The sequence below is a fragment of the Balaenoptera physalus genome, assembly GCF_965194825.1.
Source record: "Balaenoptera physalus genome assembly, chromosome: 9".
NCBI lineage: Eukaryota > Metazoa > Chordata > Mammalia > Artiodactyla > Balaenopteridae > Balaenoptera > Balaenoptera physalus.
The window spans coordinates 48153738-48180696 of record NC_138888.1 but is presented as its reverse complement, the minus strand read 5'-3'; the positions used below and the strand labels follow the sequence as shown (position 1 = coordinate 48180696).

The 26959-nt window shown below is 37.3% G+C and overlaps 1 protein-coding gene across 1 annotated transcript in view; it reads right to left on the bottom strand.

The window, feature by feature from the left end:
* The window catches only part of LAMA4 (laminin subunit alpha 4), a 145574-nt gene that overhangs the window by 7913 nt on the left and 110702 nt on the right, over window positions 1-26959 (bottom strand). Inside the window, exons 19-34 of the mRNA XM_082474319.1 lie at window positions 24723-24899; window positions 23907-24052; window positions 23306-23468; window positions 22293-22426; window positions 21656-21827; window positions 18373-18504; window positions 16786-16928; window positions 15047-15185; window positions 14453-14590; window positions 12682-12815; window positions 11599-11763; window positions 9600-9753; window positions 4500-4687; window positions 3022-3211; window positions 1793-1948; window positions 243-402 (exon numbers count right to left, since the gene is read on the bottom strand). Coding sequence (XP_082330445.1) covers window positions 243-402; window positions 1793-1948; window positions 3022-3211; window positions 4500-4687; window positions 9600-9753; window positions 11599-11763; window positions 12682-12815; window positions 14453-14590; window positions 15047-15185; window positions 16786-16928; window positions 18373-18504; window positions 21656-21827; window positions 22293-22426; window positions 23306-23468; window positions 23907-24052; window positions 24723-24899 — 2491 coding nt within the window. The remainder of the gene's footprint in view (window positions 1-242; window positions 403-1792; window positions 1949-3021; window positions 3212-4499; window positions 4688-9599; window positions 9754-11598; window positions 11764-12681; window positions 12816-14452; window positions 14591-15046; window positions 15186-16785; window positions 16929-18372; window positions 18505-21655; window positions 21828-22292; window positions 22427-23305; window positions 23469-23906; window positions 24053-24722; window positions 24900-26959) is intronic.

The window sequence follows — 26959 nt, the reverse complement described above, 5'->3', positions numbered from 1 at the left end:
AGAGGTTTGGCAGCTGGGGAGAAGCACTGGCTGGGGAAAGCGAACAGGGATGGGCACGGTCCATGTGTCTAGTTTGGAGGGTAGGAGATGAGAAAGGTGGTCCTTATGGAAAGAGGCCATTTTCTAGGGCTAAGTGAGTTAGATTTTCTGGTTTTTATCTTTGGGCCCAATATCTCTCCCTGTTAGCCACCTCTAGGAAAGAAGTATTTCGTGATTCATGTTTTAACATAAGTCACTGTTACCTAGAACCACGTATCCTCCTTCTGTTGAAAAGTATGTTCCTGTTTCCATTGGGCCTTCAAAACAAGGAGTCACGCTAAATGTCTGAGAAGCAGAGGTGATGGAGGCCCCATTGAGCTGGAGATTGCTGAGGCAGCCACTGAAGCTGTAGACTGAGTTTATCTGAGAGAAGAAGACATTTCTTAAAATCCATTTTCTCAACACTCACAGATGTACCAAAGGGAAACAAAATGAAGGGATTTGAGTCCAGAGAGAAACCAAGTAATTTCTTGCCTTATTTATCTTAGCTATCTGAATGATCAACTACCTTGCCAGGTAGTTGCTTTATAAGTAGCTCTTTGAAACTCGAATTTTGTATTTGATAATGACAGCCTACCGTAATTAAGGTAACGAAAATTTTTACGTTTTTCAACACAAGGTAAATTGCAGCTGTGGTTTTCGAATTGAACATTAGAAATATCCTCGTTTGTTTCTCTTCAAGAAGAACAGCTGTGCCCTAGATCACCTAATGCTGATGAGGGCTAGCAAAGTTCTTAACTGTTAAATCTACCATGGTTAAATAAACAGTAGAAAGCTTGCTTCATTGTTTCGTGGTTGAGCATTTATCATACTACAGAACATGAAACACGGGCGACTTGAGATAACTGATTTCACACTGCTTTGGAAATCTTTCTTTTAAAGAAGTTATCATGGAATTGGGGGTACTTACCTAAAATTTAATTAAACATGGACATTTTCCCCCTTTTTTGCTTTATCCACATATATTAACGGATCTTAGAAGTATATTAATTCTTTGTGTTAAAGTCAAATCTATATTTATGTTAAAAAAACTTAGTCCTTTGATGCATTCCTTTATTGCTAGATAATTTTTAAAGGTCCAATATTTTAAACTTTTAAATTACAAAAATAATGTTGTTGTTGTTTTCTACTATATCCTCACGTCTCCCCAGGGGTAACCACATTTCCTTGCACATTTACAAATTGTGTGTATGTGTGTGTGTGTAAGAAACGAAAATGAGATCATAGTTTACATAAGGGCCTGAAAGGTTTTTTTCATCCAATACTATATTGATATAATGGAATGACTTGCTTTCTTTTTTGGGTTTTTTTTTTTTTTTTTTTTTGGCTGCGCCGCACGGCTTGCAGGATCTTAGCTCCCCAACCAGGGATTGAACCCAGGCCGTGGTAGTGAAAGCACTGAGTCCTAACCACTGGACTGCCAGGGAATTCTTTCTTGGGTATTTTTTTAAGATTAAAAGTATGGGTACTTGCTGAACAAATAAGCATCTCCTTGAGACATAACTTTTCATGACAGTTTATATCTCTGAAACATTTTCCATCTCACCTCTACCCTAGAATCAAAAGATCACTCTGGGCTTTGTAATGTCATAGGGTGGACAGACAACCTCAGGACAATACCCACTTATGTACCCCATCTCCAGCCAAACTACAGTTTTACTTTTGTCAGTTTCCTAATCGCAAAATGAGGGCTAGATTAAATGATCTTCCAGCTCTAAAGGTCGATGGCTCTACCTGGTCACGCCTGGCTTACCTGGACATTTTTCACAGCCTTTCCAGGAGCCACACCTCCCAGATAAATAGGACCCTTGATTTTCCAGGTAGCTCCAGTAGGGGGAAGACTTTCTTCTAAGACTCGAAGACCATCAATTATCAGCCGGCCGCTGCTTTTTTCCCGAATAAATATCACCTGGATGGAGAGAAGGACAATAGAGAAGGCTGTGTTGCCTCTCCTCCCAACTTTGCTACTGCAATGCCACAGAAGTTCTTTAAAAAAAGTGGTCCTGGGCTTCCCTGGTGGCGCAGTGGTTGAGAGTCTGCCTGCTAATGCAGGGGACACGGGTTGGAGCCCTGGTCTGGGAGGATCCCACATACCGCAGAGCAACTGGGCCCGTGAGCCACAACTGCTGAGCCTGCGCGTCTGGAGCCTGTGCCCTGCAACGGGAGGGGCCGCGACTGTGAGAGGCCCGCGCACCGCGATGAACAGTGGCCCCCCCTTGCCGTAACTAGAGAGAGCCCTCGCACGAAACGAAGACCCAACACAGCTAAAAATAAATAAATAAATAAATAATAAAAAGAGTAGCTATTAATTTAAAAAAAAAAAAGTGATCCTTTCTCTGAAGGTTAGGAGTCTCTTCCTTTAACGCTTGATTTAAAGTTACAGGCTTAATTTCTGAATACAGCTTATGTTTAGCAGAGTTCTCTATGAGGCTCTGCCCAGCTGGCCAGCCCACATGCTCTCTCTTGTAAATTTAATTATAATTAATTGTAATGCAGCTGACATTGCTTACTCTTTCCACTATATACACACTGAATTGCTTTGATATTTAGGTTATTCTACCTGTTGTATCCTGTCGTCCTAACAGATTTACTCTTCACTTTGTACCTTCCACAGCTTAGTCCACGAGACACTCAGCAATCATTGAAAATTTAGAACATTATAGGCAGTGGAAAAAAAACCCAGTCGAGCGAAATATCCTTAAAAACCAAACTTCGGTTTATGTTGGCCATTGATCTTTTGTTTAAAATAACTGCACTAAAAAAAAATTGATCTGTAAAAAAAATTATACTCAGACTGTATTTCTTTTAAAATAATATGATTCAAGATTTTTATAATGAATTAATGGAAGTTTTGAAATTGAACATATAGCAACAGAATTTTTAAATGGATGTTTCTAGAAAAACCCCTAGTGGGTATTAGTGTCAGTCCATTTGACAGTGGTGGACATTTGCTGATAATAATATTCTCTGCCTTCAACTTACATCATGCCACAAACCATCATTGTATTTCTCTTGGCTTCTAATCTTCAGTTTCTTGTGGCCAACATTAAACATGAAAACCAAGCGGCCGTGGGCTAAGAATAGAGCCATGAAGTCATTCTCTTCTTGATCCGAGACATAGAAAATCATCCCATGGGAGGAACGTGTTTTCAGACGAATGGAAAACTGGGATCTGGTAAATGAGAAGAAAAAGCTTACCACCTGTCAAAGGAGACTGAGGGTGATCTCTAACTTCCCAAGGCGACAGAGTGTAAGAAAGACTAAAGCCGTTTGATCTAATCCCAAGCAGCATTCTTCTAATTATTAGTATTATTAGAAGATTAGAATAGAATACTATTAGATTAAAGATTAAATTAGAATGCTAACATTCTTAGTATTGTTAGTGTCGGGTAAGCACCGCTAGTTCAAAAATGTAAATCCTTCTCCATTTCCTCACACAACAGGGATACATCCCACATTTAAGAAAGTGTTGTTTCAGTAAAGGATAATCTCATGTCTTCCTTTTAAAATATGGTTGCAATTAGTTTAGTAAAAATCTTTATGTTAAAGAAGCTTCATGTGGACAAAATAGTAGTAATTAATATGCATATATAATTTTGCATAGAAACAATATGTGTACTGTCTAAAATACAGATTCAATTTTCTCCCTGTAAAAATTAATCGATGGATATCACATGCTAAAAACAGCTACCAGAATGTGTAGAAATTAAATAAAAATTTCTAGAAATTTAGCTCTAGGCCATAGGTAAGATACATTTATTTATGAGGCTAATTTCCAGTCTGATTAACTCTAAATTTTTCCTGAAGAATACAAAATACTGATTCTGCCCATTAGGAAAACAGGAAATTAGAAGGCATTAGGAGTTTCTTATTGAATGTGCTGCTTGTATGAATGTTTGAAAGAGCTATATAAGACCTATATAAGAATATTTGGGTGCTAACAGTTTACAAAGAAATCTTCAATAATACTAAATAACCTGGAGATTTGTGAAATACCAGGAAGAGTGATGAACTTTAGAGACAGCTTGAGGGCCAACAGAGATACAAGCGCATTTGTATTTTCAGTGTCTTTCCTTATTAACCTTCCAGCAGTTCAGATGCATTCCCATTTACAATCTGAAAGCAATTTGTATGGGGGAGGGAAGGTGATAGCAAGGTTAAATGATGAGTCATTTAAAATTTACCCCATCTTCCTTTCTTTGATTGTCTTTTCTTTTTGATAAAGTACAGCAAACTCCTAGGAGAATGCTGTTTTATGCACCTTACTTTTGGGAAGAAAGTCACAGAGAATGTTATTTGTTGGACAGTATGAATCATGTACTATTTAGTATTCGTTTTGATGATAAACGAGTAAGATTAATTTGGCACAGAAAAATTATAGGAAAAGGATGACATATGGCAAATAAGGATGCAGCCCAGCCATGGCATCAAGTTTCTGAGAGGATAGTATGTTACTTTACTTTTCACCAAAATCTCCTTTTAAGTGTTCAAACTCTTGGCGGCTGTTGGCTGTCCCTCCGTACTGATAGGCGTGCTCTATTGCTCTAGGGCTGTTGGACAGGTGGCAGTGAGAGTCTCTTGGAACATTCCTCTCTAGGAATTTCAGGTCAACAGGATCCCATGAAGGAGCATCTTTACTTTTCTCTCCCTATAACAATAGGCAATGAATCATTTAAGGGACAAAACTGACATACTAGTAGCAAAAATTCATTTTTGATTTTCTTATCATTAATAATGATGATAAATAATTAAAGGGTATATTATTTGTGCATTTTCCACTCATAAAATATTAGGCCTCTCTCTTCCTTCCTCCACCACCATAAGAAAATGCCAGCAGTAGCTGCAGCAGTAACAACAAAAAACAACAACAACAGAGTATGTTAACAAATCCAAAATTCTAGTCTGTGATAGTGAAGCTATAGAGACAAGTGCTCTGTGATTTAAATTAAATGCACATCTTAATCAATGATGAAAAATGAAAAAGCTGGCAATAAAATAACCCTGAGACAAATCAATAAAAATCCTCATATCATATGCAACAATATCACTTGAATACACATATTATTATTTACACATCCTGTATAAAAAGTTAACAACTTAGTAACATCCTCAAAATATTTAAGAATATTTTTGGCGATATGTAGCAAACCTATGTGACAGGATATAAAACAATTTTTAAAAACTATCTTGTGCTCTTAAAATTGCACTACTGATTTTAAAATTTAGAATTGTGAAACTATAGACTAATATTTAATGGTCATTTAGTCAATTTCTGAAGCAGAAGTACATGCAAGTAAATCTGAGCATTCATCTACTCATTTATTCAAGCAAATGTTTATTGAGTACCTAATAGGTAGGAGTGAAGGGGAAAGAAATCAACGTTTCTGCGTGCCTTCCATGGGCAGTGTGTGGTGGGGAATAGAAAGGTGAGTGAGACATGCTTCCTGTTTTTTAAGGACTGAAAATTGATTTGGAAGAATAGGCTTTTAAACAACAAATTGGAAGACAGGTTGTTGCTGGACAGAAAGGACCTTAGATGACTTGGTAAAGAAGGGGGTCTTGTGTTTTACGTGATGAGGAGCCACTCAGGTTTGAAAAGCAGGGAGTGGCCTGATCTGACCCACTTGGGAAGAAATCCTGCAACAAAGCAAGGGTGGAGAGAGAGGAAATGTTTGGCGCTAGGGAGAACTGGAGAACACAGTAAGAGTCAGGATGAGACACAGGATTAGAGGAGAAAAGACAATTTCTGGTTCAGATTGTTGAATGAATGCACACATTTAGTTTTCCTCCTCCCTAATTCCCACTGAAATGTCAGAAGAACTATACACATAAAAATAAATCCACAATAGTCCTGGAAGTCTATGAGTCTTTCTACTAGTCGAACAAAGTAGTGTGGAATTTCCAGAAGATAATAATACAGATTGGAACAGACTGACAATAAAATTCTTAATCTCATATGGGCAAAAGATAAGACCTCCAAAAAAAATCAGTGTTCCAGGCAAATCCCAGAATTACCCTCAAAATACAGGTATGGTGGGCAGAGGGCAGATGAATGAATTAAAGGGCAGACCAGCTGTGCCAGTGCCCTGCTCTCAGGGCAGAGGCTCTTAAAGTTGGGTTCTGATACTGGAAACTCTCTCAGTGGTGGTTAGATTGGAGAAAGTGAAGTGGTGCTCAGAGACTCACCTGTCCTAAAGAAAAGCCCACCTGGTTCTACCATCCCTTCTTCCGTTCCTCACATAGTTGTCAGGACTCAGAACCTGATTCACTGCTACAGAAGCAAGCCTTCTCTCTTGGATGGAGGAAGTACATCCAATCACCAATGTGTTTGTGGTTGGCCCAGGCTCTCACCTATAAATAACGGCCATAGCTTCAAGCTACAGGTGGGCAGAATGGGCTGGAGTGGGGCTTCGGGGAGACTCTTTTTCTCTAATGTATCTTGGGAAATTTCCCCTGACTCCACACTGTATTCCAACCCCAGTGGAGTAACAAGCCTTATAATGGGAGACTGATCACCTTTGTCTCATTGAGGAACAAAGCTGGAAATGGTGTGCACGTGGCATGGAGGGTGTGGGTGAGAGATTGGTGGGGGTCGGGGACTTTCCCCAACTCTGGCCATTCTTCATTCTCTCCATTCCAGTGGAGAGGATCTCACTTTTTCTCAACCAGTGTATCCACTTAGCTGTGAGAGGAGAGTGACAGTAACTTAGACGACAGGGGCTCAGCAAAGCAGGGCTTGTTGGATCACGAGTCTCAACTGAGCAGCCTTGACTTTCTCTGCTTCAGTGTGGGAATACATGGACTAGGACCTGTCTCTTGTCTGCTGCAAAAATTAATAAAATTTATAAATGGCAACCAAATACCCTAAATCCTCTGTGGATATATGCTCTGAATAACAATAAAAAAAGAAAAGTTATAATTTAATCAATTGCTTTGCTACCATATAACACAGAGACTCAGTTTACTATCCCCAAATGGGTACATGTGTGGAGATTCCCACTGAACCCCACTAGACTTGACTTTACCAGTGTAATTTCTTTCTCTGAAGGTCTATTAGTTGCAATCCAACTGGTAGTACCAATTTCAATTTAGCAAGATTCTTTTGTTTCAGATTATAGCCAAATTGGTTGAGCTACTTAAGACAAAGAGGGAAATGTGTTACAAGGATATAGGAGTATCTTCCACAATCCAAGAAAAGAAAGTGTAGTGGGGTTCTACCACAGGCAAGAATCAGGAACTGGAAAGCTAGGAAGAATTAAGGCACTCCTTTTCTGGATGTTTCTGGTATCTCAGCTTTGTTTTTCTCAGTGTTTGCTTTCATTCTCCTTTTCTCTGCAGGACAGCTTTCTGCCTTTTTCTATAAAGAGTATATTATTTGTGCATTTTCCATTTATGAACTATTAGGCCTCTCTCATAATAACCATAATAAATAAAGTCTGTAATAAATTAAAATGTGATAGGTGCTATGGAAAAAAGAACAGCTAGGAAAAGGTAAAAGATCAGTAGTAGTGGTAGAAGGCAGGAGGTGGGCTGGGGTATAAAATAAGGGCTAAGATACATCAACATCGAAAAAACAAACAACCCAATTAAAAAATAGGAAGAAGACCTGAATAGACACCTTTCCAAAGAGGAAATGCCAAAAGCCAACAGGCACATGAAAAGATGCTTAACATCACTAATCATCAGGGAAATGCAAATCAAAACCACAGTGAGATATCACCTCACACCTGTCAGAATCGCTATCATCAAAAAGAACACAAATTGGTGAGGATGTGGAGAAAAAGGAACCCTCTTACACTGTTGGTGGGGATTTAAATTGGTGCAGCCGCTGTGGAAAATAGGATGGAGGTATCTCAAAAAACTAAAAATAGTACTACCATATGACCCAGCAATTCCACTACTGGACATATATCTGAAAAAACAAAAACTCTGATTTGACAAGATACATGCACCCCAATGTTCATAGCAGCATTGTTTACAATTGCCAAGATATGGAAGCAACCTAAATGGCCATCAACAGATGAACAGATAAAAAGATGTGGTACATATATACACAATGGAATACTAATCAGCCATAAAAAAGAACAAAATTTTGCCATTTGCAGTAACATGGATGGACTTGGAGGCATTATGCGAAGTGAAATAAGTCAGAGAAAGACAAATACTGTATGATGTCACTTATATGTGGAATCTAAAAAATACAACACACTAGTGAATATAACAAAAAAAGCAGCAGACTCACAGAGAACAAACTAGTGGTTACCAGTAGGGGGAGGAAAAGGGGGAGGGACAATATAAGGGTAGGGAAATAAGAGGTACAAACTATTAGGTATAAAATAGGCTACATGGATATATTATACAACATGGGGAATATAGCCAATATTTTATAACAACTATACATGGAGTATAACCTTTAAAAATTGTGAGTCACTATATTTATACCTGTAACTTATATAATATTATACAGCAACTATACTTCAATTTTAAAAAAACAAATAAAATAAAATAGGGGTTAAGGTAGGGCTCACTGAGCAGATGACAGTTGGGCAGTCCTAGAAGGCAAAGGAGTTGTCCATGCAGATATTTGGGGGAAGAGTGGTCCAGGCAAGAGGAAAGCTCAAGTGAGGATCTTAGGCAGGAGTGTACATGGCCTGTTTTAGAAATAGCCAGGAGATCAATGGGAGGAGAAGAGTGAGTGAGGGAAAGAGGCCTGGAAAATATAGGGCCTCTTATGACATTGTAGGAACTTGAGCATTTACTCTGAGTGAAGTGGGGGGCCACTTTGAGCAGAGGAGTAACATGATAGGGCATGTTTAAAAGGATCTGGTTGTTGTGCCGAGAATATACTATTGGGGAACAAGGTAAAAGCAGGGAGTCTTCTTGGGAGGCTATTACAGTAATTCATATGGGAGATGATGATGGCTTGGACCAGGATGGGAGCACTGGTACTTGAGTGCATTGTTAACACTGGACCAGGAAGGAGTAGGGAGGGTTAGATTGAAAGAATGAGAAGGAATTAGACTTTCACTTGTAATGAAGGCAAATAATGTACATGCTAGGAGTAAATGAACGAGAAAGAATAGTCATCAGTGAATGCAATTTAAGACTCAAGAATTTGATGAAAGAGCTGCCTTAGTTGATGCCACAGGTCAACTGTGTGAGTGGTTAAAATGAAGGTCAAGGAAGGAGGGGAAAACAGGGTAAGATCAGAAACTAATAATTTCCATGACTGTGACAGAAACCAGAGATTGTTATGTGAAAGCAAATGATACTAGAGAATTAGCACAATAAATAATATATATTATAAAGTACAGAGCAATTTTAACCATTGTAATGAAAAGTAGTTGGAAGTATGAGTAAAAGCTTATTCAAACTGTTTTTCTGGGAACAAGAAATGATACAACAAATCTGGTAAACTGCAGTATCAGATACTACAAGAATCGTATCTTTCATATATACACAGTTGCAAACAAGAGTAAATTCTATAAAGCATCAGTGTCTAGAACTGTGTGTGTGGAATACAAGGGCAATCAAGAAGTTGGCACGGCATTATCTTTTACCTTTTTATTCTGACTTGTTTTAGGCTTTGAGGAATTTTTTCCTTTTTTGTGAAGGAGAAACAGTGGCGAAGACTCAATGGGACACTCATAAAGAGAAGTATGGACCTTTTCAGAATACCGCTGGAAATCTTCGACCTCCACATCTCTATCCAACCTGTGTTTGTAATAGAGGAAAGAAAAACCTTAAAAATGTTGTTTAGAATTACATGATGAAACTATGGCAGTCAAAGAACTTTAGCAATTAAAATGTGTGCGTGTGCACACGTACATGATGGGCCTTTACCCAACAACCACTACCTTAACGAGAACCCTTGAAATGATCATCTAACCAATTAACCAATAACTTTGTACCTGGGACCAGCACATTCTGACAGATGAACATGTTTTCCCTCACCATGCTCTGGGTGATGGGGACCTCATCTGTGTTACTTAATCTGTACTAAATTCCTTCCTTGCATGTTTTTGTACTCAGGGGGCCCTCACTGTCTTTGCTAAGTACAAAACAAAAACGGAGCCTACAGAATGGGAGAAGATATTTGCAAACAATATATCTGATAAAGGGTTAATATACAAAATACACAAAGAACTCATACAATTCAACATAAAAAAACCAAACAGCTTGATTAAAAAAGGGGGCAGAGGACCTAAATAGACATTTCTCCAAAGAAGACATACAGATGGCCAACAGACATGTGAAAAGATGCTCAACGACACTAATCATCGGAGAAATGCAAATCAAAACTACAAAGAGATACCACCTCACACCTGTCAGAATGCCTGTCATAAAAAAGACAAGATATAACAAGTGTTAGTGAGGATGTGCTAACCCTCAATATAAATTGGTGCAGCCACTATGGAAAGCAGTATGGAGGTTCCCCAAAACATTAAAAATAGAACTGCCATATGATCCAGCAATTCCATTGCTGGGTATTTACAGAAGAAAACAAAAACACTAATTTGAAAAGATATATGTACCCCTATGTTCATTGCAGCATTATTTACAATAGCCACAATATGGAAGCAACCTAAGTGTCTACTGATAGATGAATGGATAAAGATGCGGTATATATATGTATATGGAATATTATTCAGCCACAAAAAATGAAATCTTGCCATGTGTGACATGGATGGATCTAGAGGGTATTATGTTAACTGAAATAAGTCAGATGGAGAAAGACAGATACTACATGACTTCACTTATATGTGGAATCTAAAAAACAAAACAGACAACAAAACAGAAACAGAGCCATAGATACAGACAGCAAATGGGTGGCTGCCAAAGGGGAGGTGGGGGTGCAAAACCGGTGAAGAGGGTTAAGAGGTACAAGCCCCTCTTACAACGTAAATAAGCCCCAGGCATGTAACAAACAGCAAAAGGGATACAGTAGATAATACTGTAATAATGGTATGGAGACAGATGGTTAGCAGAATTATCTTGGTGAGCATTTCATAACGTATGCAAATGTCAAATCACTATGTAGTACACCTGAAATTAACATAATACTGTACGTCAACTAAATTTCAATAAAAGAAAAATGATGAAAAAAAGTCATGCATTAAATTAAAAAAGACTTTCTGAGACCTTTAAGGATGATTTGGGTATGTTGCTCTGTACTATACCATTGATAATAAGTACAGAAATAATCACATTTAATATTTATAGTTTGCTGTACGCAAGCTTGCTGTACGCAAGGTGCTTTATGCACATTATCTCATTTAATCCTCATAACAAGTCTACCAGGCAGGCCCTGTTATTATCTGCATTTTGCAGGTGAAGAAACGAAGGCTTACTTAGCCAATGTCATACAGAAATTAAAAGGTAAAACACCTACACACAAACCCAAGTGTGTCAGTTTCTCAAGCACATGCAAGCTTTTAATTACTACCCTCTAATGCCTCTGATATTTCATAGTTCTGTTTTAATACCATAAATATTTTCATTATTGACTTGATCTTCTTTATCAATCATGCAGATTTATGAATAATAAAAATATTATACCTGGTAAAGTAGGCATTACTTATACAGCCAGTGAAATTAGCATACTGGGGACTGATGGGTGAGCCACCAAAGTAGAACTTCTTTTCACCTGCTTGTGTCTGTTCCACTTTTCCTTTGGTAGGGTTCTTACTCCCAAGTCTGCTTTTATCTACTATCAATTCATACCTGTAAGGAAAAAGCTTCTTTAAGCACTACACAGCTAACATTTTACCTCGAGTTCCATTCTAGGTTGCAGGTTTTCTCATGGAATTGAAATGGAATATTTGGTTAGTGACAAGATAACAAGTTGCCAGACTCTTTGTGAGACTCAGGATAAAATGGTTGACTATGTCTATATGCAGAAAAGACTCTCCAAACCATGACTAGAATTTAAACCCATAGAAGCAAGTTCAGATGACTAGTCATTGGCAACTTTTTTTTTTTTTTTTTTTTGGTGTGGAAGAATCAGAACATAAATCATGGTGATCATTTAATCACATTTGTGGGAAACTATTTTCATTGTAAAGCACATTGATAGTGATTGGAAATGCTGTCTTGAAAAGACCTTTTAATGTTTTTTATAATGGGAGGGCTCCATAGAAGTGGACATAGAATAGCAGCAGTCTACAACAGAAATTTCCTTCTTTTTCCAGAAAGACTTTCTTTTTATGAAAAAGAAACTCAGTATTACATATTTTAAAGATAAAGTTAGACTTTTTAAAGTGTGGCCGTAAATGCAGCATTCTCAATTGTTTAATTAAAACCTAATGAAACCAATTGTTTGCTGAGCTCCTTCTATGTGCAAAACACTGCACTCCATTTAGTAAGTGCTATGTGCAGGTACTTCCCTCAAGGAGATTATAGCTTATGGTTTCACTGGGAAAAAAACTTTACATACCTGTTAGTTAATTTTATAGTGATTTATTTGGCATGTCTTAAAAATTAATATCAATTTTTAAAAAGAAGGTAAGTTGTTCCTTCTATCATTTTTTTAAACACTATAAAAGTAATAATATAGCCTATTATTCACTGTGGTCACTGGGCGGAATCATGCCCTACAGATAAAGCCACCTGGTGGAAAGAAAATGAAGTGAGGAGCTGTACCTTGCGGGGGAGACAGAGGTAATGATGAAGTGGGACAGCCCGTCATTATACTGCTTATCTGCCGACTGCACCTTGATTCCCTTTACATCCATGATCACAGTGCCATTATCCAATGAAATGGAGAACACGTCTGACTGAAATGCAAGCACAGGTTTTTTAATGAGGGAGGCCAGGTATCCAAAAGATGGACACGTTTTCAACACTTACTTAATGGGATTGCTTCAAGGAACACCCATCGTGTGGGAAGTTTGCTTGAAAAATAATTTCTATGAACAACAACAACAAAATACTCTATTGCTTGTATTGGTGTTACCTATAAAATCAGATACATTTCAATGGAAAGAGGAATTTCCTGTATTTTGAACTGAAAATTTCAGGTGATTTTGTCATGCTAAGTAGTTGTCATCCCAGCATCAGTTACTTTCTTAACTCAGGCATTTCTATTCTATCATCAGTCTCACTTTTGAAAAGGCAATATTTGAATTTCCTTGGGGATGTAGCTAGATGACCAGGCAAGGGTTAATTTGCTAATGTGGCTTTTTAAAATGTTTCACTTTTCATCTACAGAGGCAGAAAAATTTAAAAATAGCAGAAGTTAACATCTTTTTCTGAATTTGCTTGTCTTAAAATATTGGCAAAATGATAATCTTCCTTCTCTTCCCTTACGTGGGCGTCAACCTCTACAGTTAGCCCTCAACATAACTACTTTTTGTGGACAAAAGGTATTATTTAACTAACCATGGTAATCTGAGGCAGGTTTGAGGCAGAGGTCCTACAAAGTGTTTTGGGTAAATCCTCACAGATGCTGCTGATTTAAATTGGATATAAATGTGACAGATACAAGGTAATAAGAATGAAAAGTAAAAGCTGCTTTTATAAATCATATTATGACTTGGTCCATCAGTGTATATACTGGTGATGACCTTTTCAGAGATAAATCAGTTAGATCTTAAGGTCACCAAACTTTTACAAACCTTATTTTATTCTTGACACAGTATATCTTTATAAGCTGAGCTACAGTGTTCTATAGCAAATACAAGAACTATTTCACAAACTGAATCACACATGAGTTTGTATATATACACAGAGGTTTTTAACATTTTTTGTGCTATGCACTCTTTTGGCAGTTTGGTGATACATATGGACCCCTTCATAAAATATTTTAAAATCACTGAACAAAATATGTAGGAATACAAAGGAAACCAATTACATTGGAATACGGTTTCAAAATATTGAAACAATAAATATGTGATATAGTTATATATGTGCTTCTACATTAATGCACTAAATAATAAAATCTATTAGCAGATCTAATAACTACTGCAATTTAGAAGTAGCAATGAGCAACAATGATATTTTGAGATACCTGTGACAACTATAATGTGCAATGAAAAATGCCTGTGATTTCTATTAATGACAAAGTCACAGGTACTGCTAATATTACTGTGGTTTGTTGCCAACATTCACAATTGAAGAAAATGCTAAATTTTAGTTAGAGAAAATAAAGTTGTAATTTTTTCTCACCTAGTTCACAGACCCACTGAATTCTTTCCATGAACCCCTGAGAGGTGGTTCTATGAAGCCCAGGTTAAAAACTCCTCATATACAATATATATAATATTTTACAAAGTGTCTGAAATGAGACATTTGTGTGTGTACACGAGTCAAAGTTAATCTGAATTGAAAATCACTTTTAATGTGCTTAAAAGTATTTTTAATAGACAAAACAATTACCACAAAGAAGCTTCCACAGGGAAAAACAAATACTTACCCCTGAAGCATAATAGAATAGTAACCCATTTGGCTGTAATGTTCGGAAATTAAAACCTCCCTCAAAGCCATCGAAAAAAGATATTTTCTGAATTGAAGCAATGAAACTCTGTCCATTGAAATATGCTCTGCGAGATATCTGTGTGCCAAAGAAAGTAGGAATACAATGTTTGTGATAACTATCAAATGCTTAAAATGTCCATTTCTTACATACCAAAGGCCTTATCTGCTAGTTCCTACGTTAATAGTTATGCTTTAATTTCTGGTTTATACTGGAATTCAGGCATGCTAGCCTTCCTTCTGCATGCCTCTAAAAGACAGGGTTTCAGCTTCCCTACTTCCTCCACCATGAGTGAGTGAAGATGCTCACGCAGCCTCTATGGGCTTTGGAAGCCCCAACCATTGAAAAGTGAAGCAACTGGAAAAGTCACAGAGGATCCCCACAAGCCTTTTTAGCTTAATGATTCTTCTTTCCACTGGTGGCAGAAAAGAGCCCAAGGTGTACACAGGATCACAGAGAAAAAAGCTTTTTCAGCTTTTAAGAGCAGTTAAGTTTCTTGTCTATTTATTAAAAACCTTTTGATCGTGTACTTACAAGAGAGTCTTCTGGGCATCCATAACCAACTCCCAGGGTTTCTGTCTGTTCTAATAAATTGAAATCTTTCTTTTGGAACTGGAAACCCTTCATGCATCCTCTGAAATTGATATCCAGGGGAAGGTGTACTCTTAGGGTCCTGGAAAAGAAAATTAGTCTTTACTGATATAGCCATGATGATGATGGTGGTGGTGGTGATGATGATGTTACCCTACATATGTAGGATATAAAAATTTGATTTTATTTATAGTTATTTTTAATAGTTTTATAATTATTCATATTCTCATGCCTTCTTTCATAAGCACATAGTAATGTCTAATCTTTGCATACAGAACAGCTTTATTCTGCACGAAGCCAATTTGTTTACTTCTTTATAGTTTTCAAGATCCTTTAACTTACATTAGCTCATTTTATCTGTATAACAACTCAGTGATATAGATGGTGATGCTATTATTTCCCTTTTACAGATGATTAATAGGTTGAACCATAATGAACTGACATATGTATGGGTCAAAAATTGGCAGTTTCACATGGTTTACCTATAAAGTGAAACTGAGAAATATTAAGTAATTTTTTTTAATGTCACAAGTGGTAAGTTAGGATTTGAACCCGGGTCTTCAGTCTTCCACTAATCCACTTGGGTCATGAACTCATTTACTTGTCCTTAATGTATCTGCAACACACTAATCAACTAAGGCTAGAGAAGTTTTTAGTGAACGTTGGGCCTCTGGAGCAATAGGAAAGTGAGAAATCCTTTATCTTTAAGATCAAGGATGGCATTTTGCTCAAAACTGTAATCCTAGCACCCATCATTATGGCTAATAGATAGGAAGTGCCCAAGAACATATTATTGGATATTGTATGAATATGAAGTTAATTTTGAGCAAGCTACAATGACTTCCATGTATTTTAGGTGATCACTGGCCAAATTAAGGGGTAACAGTCCCACTGTACTCTGCTCTGACAAGATCATACCTGCATGACCATGCTAACTGACAGACTGAGGTGCACATACAGCAACCATAATGGTTAAAGATCCCATGTGGCATGGCTGAAGGAACTGAAGAGGATATTTAGTTTGGAAAGGAAGCTTATGGTTGGGGCCTCATCGCAGAACAATTAGAATTTCTGGAGAATGGTCCTGGGTAATGATGTTTATAAAAGTTCTCTAGGTTATTCTAATGAGAACCAGGGTTGAGAGTGACTGGACTGGAATATCCTAAAGTTGTCTCTCAGTTTTAAGAGTCTCTGATGCTATGAACCGATTGTAATAAGAGACAGCTGAATTTTTGAATATATTAATGTTTCATTATACTTAATACACAACCCCCACAGGCTTAAAATTTTTGTTTACCCTAAGATGCTATTTGAGAGTTCAAATAAGTCTAAATTAATACTAAAACAAAAGTAAATGAACACAACGCTTCTTTGTTTTCACATAATACACATGCTCCACCTTTCCTCTTGCGGATAAGAAATACTGCATTAGACTATGTTCTAAGAGTAATAAATAATTAAAGAAATCTGTAGATCACATCTACTAGATGACAGTTTAAGGGGGTCATGAGGACTAGCTGCACAGGGCCCACGGGTGAGTGACTGTGTGTGTGCTCCTGTAAACGTGTACAGAAGTAGTAGGTGGGAATGCTCCAACATTTACTACACCTCTCCTGGATGTTGAAGCCTCAGCCCAGTGCTTCGTTAGGAACAAGCAGCTTAACAACAACAAAAAAGCTTACCTTGATTCTAAGATTTCTGGGGGAGCTCCTCCAATGTATATGTCTGTAAAAGGTACTTTCATCTTTTCATTGTCCATGCTCTTGACATGTCGCCTGTCAACTACCAAAATCATTTTCTTATCATTGTGGTAAATGATTGAGATCTGGGAGAAATAATGCATAGTAAGTTGATCACTGCTTAACAATCACCTTTTTGAAGACTGCTATATATTTTAATTATTCTGGTTGTAAGAGCTGGGCCTCCATGTTCTTATGCTTGTTTGTTCACAAAGCGGGGAATAGATCTTCCTTTCTTACTCACAGACATGAAAACTCTTACTTACATAACCAGAAGTTCGTATTTGCTGGAGAAGGGTTTCCATATGGAGACAGAGCTAGCCCAAGAAAAATTTTGCTATGAGACCAACTGTTTTATTTTGCCCCTTTGAGGGGATTCAGGAAAAAAATTATAAACAGTTACCTTCTGGACCCTGGACTGAATGCTGCCAGGTGTCATTTTTTGGTGGTGTAGTGAGATGCTTTAATGAATGTGGGAAAATGCCAGTCAGAGAAATAGTTAAACTATTCTTTTATTGTAAACCATCCTCATGAAGGCTATGGACTTTGAACTGAAAAGAGAAATACAGCTTCTACTCTCTGCATTTCAGTTCAACTTAAAAGATACTATGCCTTTTATATATTTTATTAAAGTGTAGATTTAAAGTAGTTGTTAGTGAAAATAGATGAAATATATTATCAGTATACTTCACATCTGTTTCAGGACTAAAGAGCATTCTTTGTGGGTTTTCTTTATAAGAAAATCTGTGTTAGTATTTTCTAAGTTTTGGATAAATGGTTTAAAAGGAAATTATTTACTTATATCTACTCGTTTTACATTTAATGGGACTCAAGGAAAAAGCAAAAAAATGGCTGTGTATCTACACTCTCATTTTCAACAAATGTATAGAAGTGTCATCGTAATCAAGAGATAGAGTATTAATGGGAGTCTTTTGATCAATGAAGCAATTAAAATGAATCTTCACTGACTCTTTTATTAGAAACTCCAATGTGGGACTTCCCTTGTAGCGCAGTGGTTAAGAATCCGCCTGCCAATGCAGGGGACATGGGTTTGATCCCTGGTCTGGGAAGATTCCACATGCTGCAGAGCTACTAAGCCCATGTGCCACAACTACTGAGCCTGCGTGCTACAACTACTGAAGCCCATGCGCATAGAGCCTGTGCTCTGCAACAAGAGAAGCCACCGCAATGAGAAGTCTGCACACCGCAATGAAGAGTAGCCCCCGCTCATGGCAACTAGAGAAAGCCTGTGCACAGCAAAGAAGACCCAACGCAGCCAAAAATAAGTAAATAAATAAATAAATTAATTAGTTAATTTAAAAAAACAACTCCAATATGATAAAATATCCATTCTTTTAAAGCAAATGTTATCCTGGAGTTGAGTAGGTGAGGGCCTTTCACTTGGTTTTTATATGTGAAGGTGTTCAGTTTAATAACTTTCTCACCTATCTCATTTGACCATCTGATTAGATCAGTAGATCTAAATACAAATAAAACAAAACAAAATACTCAAACTGCAACGATCAGTACCTCATGGTATTTTGCATCATTAATTTGAGCTTTCTTCATTGTGTCTTCAAGATGCACAGGGCCGTTGCTAAACCCAAAGTCATAGGACACATGTAGGTAACCATTGCGCATTTCCAGGCTGAAAAACATACTCTGTGAAGAAGAAAAAAAGTTATAAGACGTGAGCATCTGCTATTATGAAAGAGAAGGTTTAGCTGAATTTGAGAAATAACACTGTATTCTTTATTATTGAAACTGTTTGAAGACTAAAGAAGTCTCATGATATTCTTATTATGAAATAAAAATCACAACTACATCCATATCAGCAGTTATGTCTCATTTATACACCAAAATTTTAATATTTATCTACAATTTAAAACAACTATCTTCTATTGTTTTTCATTTACTTTGTGAATTAATGAAATTTTAAATTTACCTTATTGACCTTTAACAATCTTGAAAACAGAGTATTATAGACCATATGTATTCAACTGCCCTTTTTTAAGGCAATATTTCAAAGTTATAACAGGCCAATAGATGTGATTACGTTTCATTTTAAGAGCAAAATTGGTAACACTGAAAAAGAATTCCAAGGTATGCTGAAAAGAATCTTAGAAAATTATCAGCAAATATGGACCTAAGAAAAAGAAGGCCATTCCTGTGTTATTTTGAAATACTGGAGTTATGTAGATAAATACGGAATTATTATGCACTTGGACCATGTGATATTCAAGAACCAAAGTAATTCTGTAACACTCAAGTAATTTACTGGTCAGACTTGCTTGTTTTAGAAGATAGTTCATAGACACAAGAATTCAATGGATTTTCGGGACTTCCCTGGTGGTCCGGTGGTTAAGACTCTGCACTTCCAATGCAGGAGGTGCGGGTTTGATACCTGGTCGGGGAGCTAAGATCCCACATGCCTGTCAGCCAAAAAACCAAAACATAAAAACAGAAGCAATATTGTAACAAATTGAATACAGACTGAAAAAAAAAATGGTCCACATCAAAAAAAAAAAGAATTCAATGGATTTGAAAAATAAAGTATTATGGAAAGTCCCTATTTCACAGAAAGTGATCTTTCGGACACAATTTATATACTCTTGAGAATGTGGAACAAAATCCACTGAGGGATTTGAAAAATAAAGTATTATGGAAAGTCCCTATTTCACAGAAAGTGATCTTTCGGACACAATTTATATACTCTTGAGAATGTGGAACAAAATCCACTGAGGGATAGAAAGAAAATATTTCAACTTCTATTTATACTCATTTTAAAACTCTAAAATAGAGAAAGAAGCTAACTTTTAATACTTAATATGTGGATTGACTCTGGGCCTTCATTTTGTCCTTTGGATGAATTTTCACGGGATTTAGATTCACACAGTATGTGAGGCTTTGAGAATGAAGTTCCACACTTGGAGGCAGGCCATGCCCCCCCCACCCATTTCTTTGTGTTTAGCCTATTGCAATTATGGACGTTTATGTGTGCCTGGTTACATGGATTCATGAGTGAGGTCACTTAATAATAGAATATTTACAGTAATTTTCTACTGAGATACAGTGATGTGAAAATATTTTGAGACATGTAGATGTTTGCAGATTATTTCCTGTAAATTACTAAAAATGCTGTTAAGTTTCTAGAGGGTTACACATTTTCCTTATAAAATGAATTATTCTAAATTTATTGACCTTTATTTGTGATGACAAACGTCTTAGTAGTATAAGACCTACTAGCTACTAAAAAAAACATACTTGATCTGTAATTTCAAGGTAGGGGCATTGTAACAATGGATGAGAAACTATTTTGGCAGGGAAGAAAGTTGTACTCTGGAGAGATGGGTTTCTTTAAAAAAAAATTTTATTTATTTATTTATTTATTTATGGCTGCGTTGTGTCTTGGTTGCTGCACGCGGGCTTTCTCTAGTTGCGGCGAGCGGGGGCTACTCTGTGGTGGCTTCTCTTGTTGTGGAGTATGGGCTCTAGGTGCACGGGCTTCAGCAGTTGTGGCACATGGGCTCAGTAGTTGTGGCTTGCGGGCTCTAGAGCACAGGCTCAATAGTTGTAATGCATGGGCTTAGCTGCTCCGTGGCATGTGGGATCTTGCCGGACCAGGGCTCGAACCCATGTCCCCTGCATTGGCAGGCAGATTCTTAACCACTGTGCCACCAGGGAAGCCCTGGGGAGATGGTTTTCAAAAAATGCATATGGAACTTTTTCTATTGGTAAGTAAATTTGTTGATGAAAAGAATGTAAGTATACTACCATAAAAACTCTCATATCTGCACTATTAAAACATTTCTGGAAAGAAATTTCTAACCTGTTCAAAAGTCTTTCAAATGAAGATTTTTAATGGTCTTGAATTCCTTTGTTAAAGTTTACAAAATGATACGATATCTGATTACCTTGCAAGAACTGACATCAGGAAAGATGAAAACGTGCCAGCTGAATTCCAAAGACAACTTTTGCCAGTTGGTGAATGAGACTGAATAACCGTACCATGATTTAGTAAGCACAGCCAATCATATATTTCCTACATTTTTATTTATATGAGGTATCTTGTCTAGTTATGATAGCCAATAAAACTTAGTATTGAAATAAGCTGGACTCAGGACAAAACTTGTATCACAAAGCGTTTAATGAGACTTTCAAAAATACTTAAGCATGTTTAATTACACTGTTCTCACTAACACTGCCATTAATAATTTTTGTATCATTAGCAAAATAAAATTAATTTTATTTTACTTCATCTTTATTTTAAAATTGTATTTCTTTTTATTCAGTATTTATATAAATTCTTTTTCCTAGTTTTGAATATTATATTCCTATGTAGTATATGTATATCATTAATAAAGAGATGTATATGTGTGTGTGTATATATATATATATATAAATATATATATACACACACGCACACACACACATACACACACACATATACATGAAGCATGCAAACTTCTTTTTAACTAATTAGGGCATATGATTTAAAAAGTCAGTGCTAAATTTCTGTAGACACATGCTCGCCTAGATCTTGGTGCTGATTTTCCTTAAAGTTCCCTTAGTTTATTAAAGGGGTTATATTTAATATACATCCAAAAATGTACTGCAGGGAAATGCATCTCATGGCTGCTTTTACTTACTGCTGACATCATTTCCCTGAAGGAAAAAAACCCAATTTTGCTTTCTAAGCTAAAACTTCAGTTTGATGGCATGACACACTCAACCTGGGAAGGTTCCTAGAAACATGCATGGCAGAAAGTAAAGGCAATAAGGGAGAAGATGTAGGATTTTTATTTTTACTCACTCCATTGACCATCAGGAGCACAAGGCCGTTGTCAGCTGGTGTTCTAACTTCTATGTCAAAGCGAGTCACCTGACCGAACTTCCCTCTCCTTGTGATATCCCTCACCACGGCATAACTAGAACCATCGAAGAAATAGCTGGCAGCCCGACTCTGAGTAAAGGCCAGTTTATCTCTGAAATAAAAATACAAGGATCATATGAACATGACAGCTTCTGTTATGCTTTTCAAGTGAGGCCCTTTTAACACATTCTCACGACATTTTTCATGGGCCTTAATAGCATTTAAATGAAGTCCTGATGTCTGCATCGGAGACACAAAGAAGCATTTAAACAAATTGTTTGTAATGGATTTTTTTTTCTCTACCCTATATGCTAAGATAACAGAAGGTTCTAGTGAGACCCCAGTCTCTGGAATCTGAAACCAAAGCTGCAAACAAGTAGTTTAACACTTTTAATAATAGTGCATGCTCATTATGGTAGAGAAGAACTGAAAAGTTGTGTGCAGGCATGACTATTATGCAGTTTCAAAACTGGTTTCCCCCAAGAAAAGACTGAAAACCTGAATATTTACCCACACTTGTCTCATCTGCAGCTCTTGCATGGCTATCAATTTTTTAGTACTCTTAACACTTTCTTACCTGGCACAGGGCACTGATTTGGAGGGATCCATATTATAGATGTGCTTAAAGTTGTACAAGCTGATCACATCGTTGTTCAAAGTGGCCAATTCCAGGCAGCCAACGAAGCCAGGCAGGTTTAAGCTGGCAGGGAGCTGTGAAACAAGGTGAAGTCAACTGTGCCATGACCACATCTCATCCAGTCCACACAGATCAGGCAGTGAGACAACAGTAGGTCAAGGGGACCTTCCCACTGATAGAAATATCTTTCTAGACCTGAGTTTGTGTCTATTCTATGCTAAACCACTTAGAATAACAATGATTTTTCAGTTGTCCATATCTTAGAGAGGGTGGGGTTTATTGAGCATACACTATGTGCCAGTCACACACCTGACTGTGGATTCATGACCAAAGTCAATCCTTACACCAGCTCTGTGAGGTAGGTATTCCTGTCCTCACATAAAGAGAGGGAAAGTAATTCTCAGAGCGGTTCAATAATGTGCCTCTCACTAGTGAGTAACAGTTCTGCAACTGAAATCCTAGATCAACTCCCTGTCTTCCTGGGCCTTTCCTGTATCTGTCCTTCAACAGGTCTCATCTCCCCTCCTAGACCCCACCCCTCCCTCATCCTAGGTATTTCATTTCATGCCTGTATATTAGCTGAGAAAACTGAGTTTTTGAAACTGTCGTCTGTGAACCTAAAGACTAGCTATAAACCCACAAGGTACAGACATTCCTGCAGTAGGTGGGGGTAATTAATTACATATGTATGTATCAGAATGAAATAAATTGATATTCAAGTGTTAGATATAGCTTGAAAGTATTTGACACTATGAAAATATGGGTAGCACAGACCAGATTTAAGCAGCAGATTTATAGATCCTAATTCAGAATTCGACCACCCACTGAGCTAAACTCTTTTTTTTAAGATATTAAAGTTTCCATCCAAGCCCCGAATCACTGTAGGCTTTATGGACTTCTAAAAACAATTACTATAGATTTGCAATAAGTCAAAGTATAGCTGGATAGCTCACCTTGAAGTTTGAAGGCACGCCACCAACATAAAACACAGTGTCCTCAGGATCCAGATCCAACAAGGAGTCATCTCCCGCAAATTCCCCCTTTTTAATAAACTTTTCCTCTGCGGTGCTACTTAGACTTGGGACTGTTAAAAACACCTTTCCGTGTTTTCCTACCCTGTTCAGATAAAGAATTTTCACTCTTTATTAGCCAGATAATTTGTAGAAAATATGTTTTTTTTTAAATGTCAAAATGTGAATGTCCCTTCATCACAGAATTGGTGATTTGATTTTGTCACTTTCATAAGCATTTATAGAATGTCAACAATCAAAGGGAAGGGGAAAAAAGACATTCCATCTTGGAATCAATTCATGGATTGGCCAGATTAAAAAAATCTAATAATCAGATTGCTCTTTGGAAGTGATGACTATTATTTCTAATTTTTTGTTTCCCACTAAGGTATTTGTGAAGGAATACAGGAATAATGGAAGAAAGAGGAGCAACATCCACAGAAAGACTGTGTCTGTGTGTGTGTGTGTGTGTGCGCGCGTGAGTGCATTCAATAGATTTTTTATGAAATTTGCAGATGAGCCCTGTGTCACGGATTCACTTTACCTTTCAATCTTGACAATGCTGAAGTAAGCAGGCCAGGAACTGACAGGCTTGGAGTCCAGGGGAATCTCGACATCCTTAGTTCCCAAATTATAAACGTACACCAGGTTATCATTTTTGATTGCAAGACCCATGTACTCTTTTTTGGCCTGAAATGTCAAGAAGTCTCTTAAATAAAATCCATATGAATGAATATCATCTTTCGTTCTCATTTCTTTAAAGGACAATTAGCAATCCAGACGCTTGGCTGTATATAAGGCATGTCTGGCTTGAATTATTACCAAAGTGCCTGTTACACTGGGCAGCGCCTCGTCCTTTGCAGCCTCCCCGTGGCATCAGTGTGCTGCCCCTCCCCCCGATCCCTCCATGCCTGTCCAAATATACCTTGGGCAGGAAGGCAAGCAACTGCGGGCTTGTGGACATTTGATGGCTGCCAGGAGTGTGCTAACCTTGTTTGGTTAATCAGGGGATATAATGCAGCCTGGCAATACCGATTGCTATGCACCTTCAAAGCAGGGTTCAGCATGAAACATAAAAGGCCTCTGTACTCTGGATGTCTTTGAAATGCTGCATTCAGATTCCTCAGAGTTAGCAGTGTGAGGCCGGTATGAAGAAACCACAGAAATATCCCACACAGAGAAGGAATTACTTGTCCTAAAGTCACTACTTTAGTCTTGGCCTTAAAATGGTCTATACCTTTTGAGGTGCTAGAATGGAAATTTTGTTTATTTGCACAGGTAGCTTTGTTTTAAGGCAAGAGAAAAGGCACTTATCTTTCCTTTCAACATTATTCCATCATTTACAACCACATGTTCTTACGTTTTTGCTTCCAAGGTATAGGACGAACTGATCTGCAGTCCCACCCAGCTCTGGTTGCTTCACAGGAGGAGGCTTCATGTACAGGCTCAGGGATGTAAAGGTCTTTAAGTCATCCATTCTGGCTTTGGGATGCACTTCGACTGCCGACTGACCATCAAACATCATGGAGACTTGGATCTGGAGTTATAAAATTATTCCATTAAAAGTACCCCACAGAAATGGGCATAGTGCTTTCCCATGGTTCTCAATGGGCTTCCCTCATTCCTTATGAGGTCTCTGAGCTTTACCCATGACCTCCAAGCCTTTGTTTACTTATGTCCTCAACTTGTTGGAGAAAGGATTTAAGGAAGATAATATAGTTTAAATTTAAAGTGAGGTGAAAGAAAGCAGAACAAAAAGGTGACAAAGTAGGTCAAAGAATGAGGATAAATATGCATTCCACAATGAACTACATATTTGGTTAAGGTGAACTAAACAGCTTGAAGGGATACTTGGTCAGTTATACAATTCACAAGGCCCATAAAATTAACAACTAATTGATCAGGAGAATAATAACTAATCTTGGGTACTAACATAGCTAGGACCTTTTCCCTAGGGTCTTCAAAAGAGGAGCATGGGGTGAGGCTGTGAGCAATATCCTTGACCATGTCTGGACAGTTGGGAGGGGTCTAGAGGCCAGCTTTGAAGTCTTAGATGGGGTCTTAAAACCTGGCTCTGCCACTTACTAGCTATGGAACCATGAGCAAATCACTTAACCTGTAGTTCCCTCATCTGTAAAATGAGGACAATAAATTTGTTATGAGAATGAAACAAGATGATAATTATAAAGTGCTTTCCAGTGCCTGGCTTTATCATTATAATAACTGTAGTGATGAGTTCATTAAGATGTTTCTTATAATGATCCTTAGAAAGGCATCACAACAAAGCAGGATTTAGTAAATACATTTCTAAGAGGCCCAATATAACGTGCTGAACTGGTCTGATTTGAGGTGATTTTCAGAGTATTAATAAGTAGATGGTCTGTGTATATTCATGTCATTTATGCAAATATTTATGAATAAGTAGATGTATTACATAATTGACTAATATTAATTTGGTTAATACTGATGGTCAGTGAGTTCAAGATTATATTTCCAAGTGCCTAGAGTGCAGCTGTTCTATGTTGCCAGTTGAGTAAAGGACAATAAATCTTAATGAACAATCAAGCAGTGTATGGGATTAAAGTTCCTTTGTAAAAACTGAGAGTTTGAAAAAGATGTATATATGCATAGAAAGCATCTCCCTTTGGGGAGCTGTGTGGGCCCCAAAGGCATTGCCAAGACTCTCTTCAGAAAATGATTTCAGGTGATTAAGGCCCCCAAATTCTACCCCATAGAAATAAAACTACCAGAAGGCATTCACAGAAACCTAGCATTGGAAATGCCATTTCTTGACAATAAATCTTTTTTGAAATGTTCTTCAAGGTATCTAAAAAAGGTGATTTGTGGTGTGGGACCAATTATCATATATCTTTTAAAAGTTGGGTATATTTACCAATAATAATTTCCTTCATTACAAAATAGTTGATTTCCAGTTCTTAATTCTGTCAGTAATTAGGACCAACAGTCTGTTCAGGCTGACTCTTAATTGAAAAAATAAAACCATATAATTTGGTTGTAAAAAATAATGCTGGTCTATAAATTAATAAAAAAACAAATTAGAAAGGGGGCCAAGAACAAGCCACGTTTTGCCACACTGAAAATGTTAATTGCTGTGTCAGGATATTTCCCATCAATGCCGGCACTAGTTATGGTGTTGTGTTGCTTCTGTATAGCATCTCAGGATGGGGTCTTTGTTGAAATTGTTCAGTTTAGCTGCTATGTGTTAAGCCTGTAGAGAGGTCAGTAAAAGCTTCATATCATCTATGTTGCACTAGAGAATTTTTTGAAGAGGTAGATGAGCAAGATTATTCCATATAGTAATTGCACAAAGACAGCTGTTAGGATAATTAATAATAATAATAATAATAATAAAATTGAGTCTTTTAGTGGGGTTGGCTTTCCTTGATTCCTTTTGCTCTACGAGCTTTGTTGACTAGGTTAAATGTGTGCTTCTTAATCTTGATTACACATTAGAATCACTGAGGAGCTTCAAAAAAATACGGGTTCTGAGCCCTTCCTCTAGAGAACATGAGTATTGCTTTGAGGTTGGGATCAGGAATTGGTTTGGTTTTCAAAGCTCCTCACATGATTCTAATG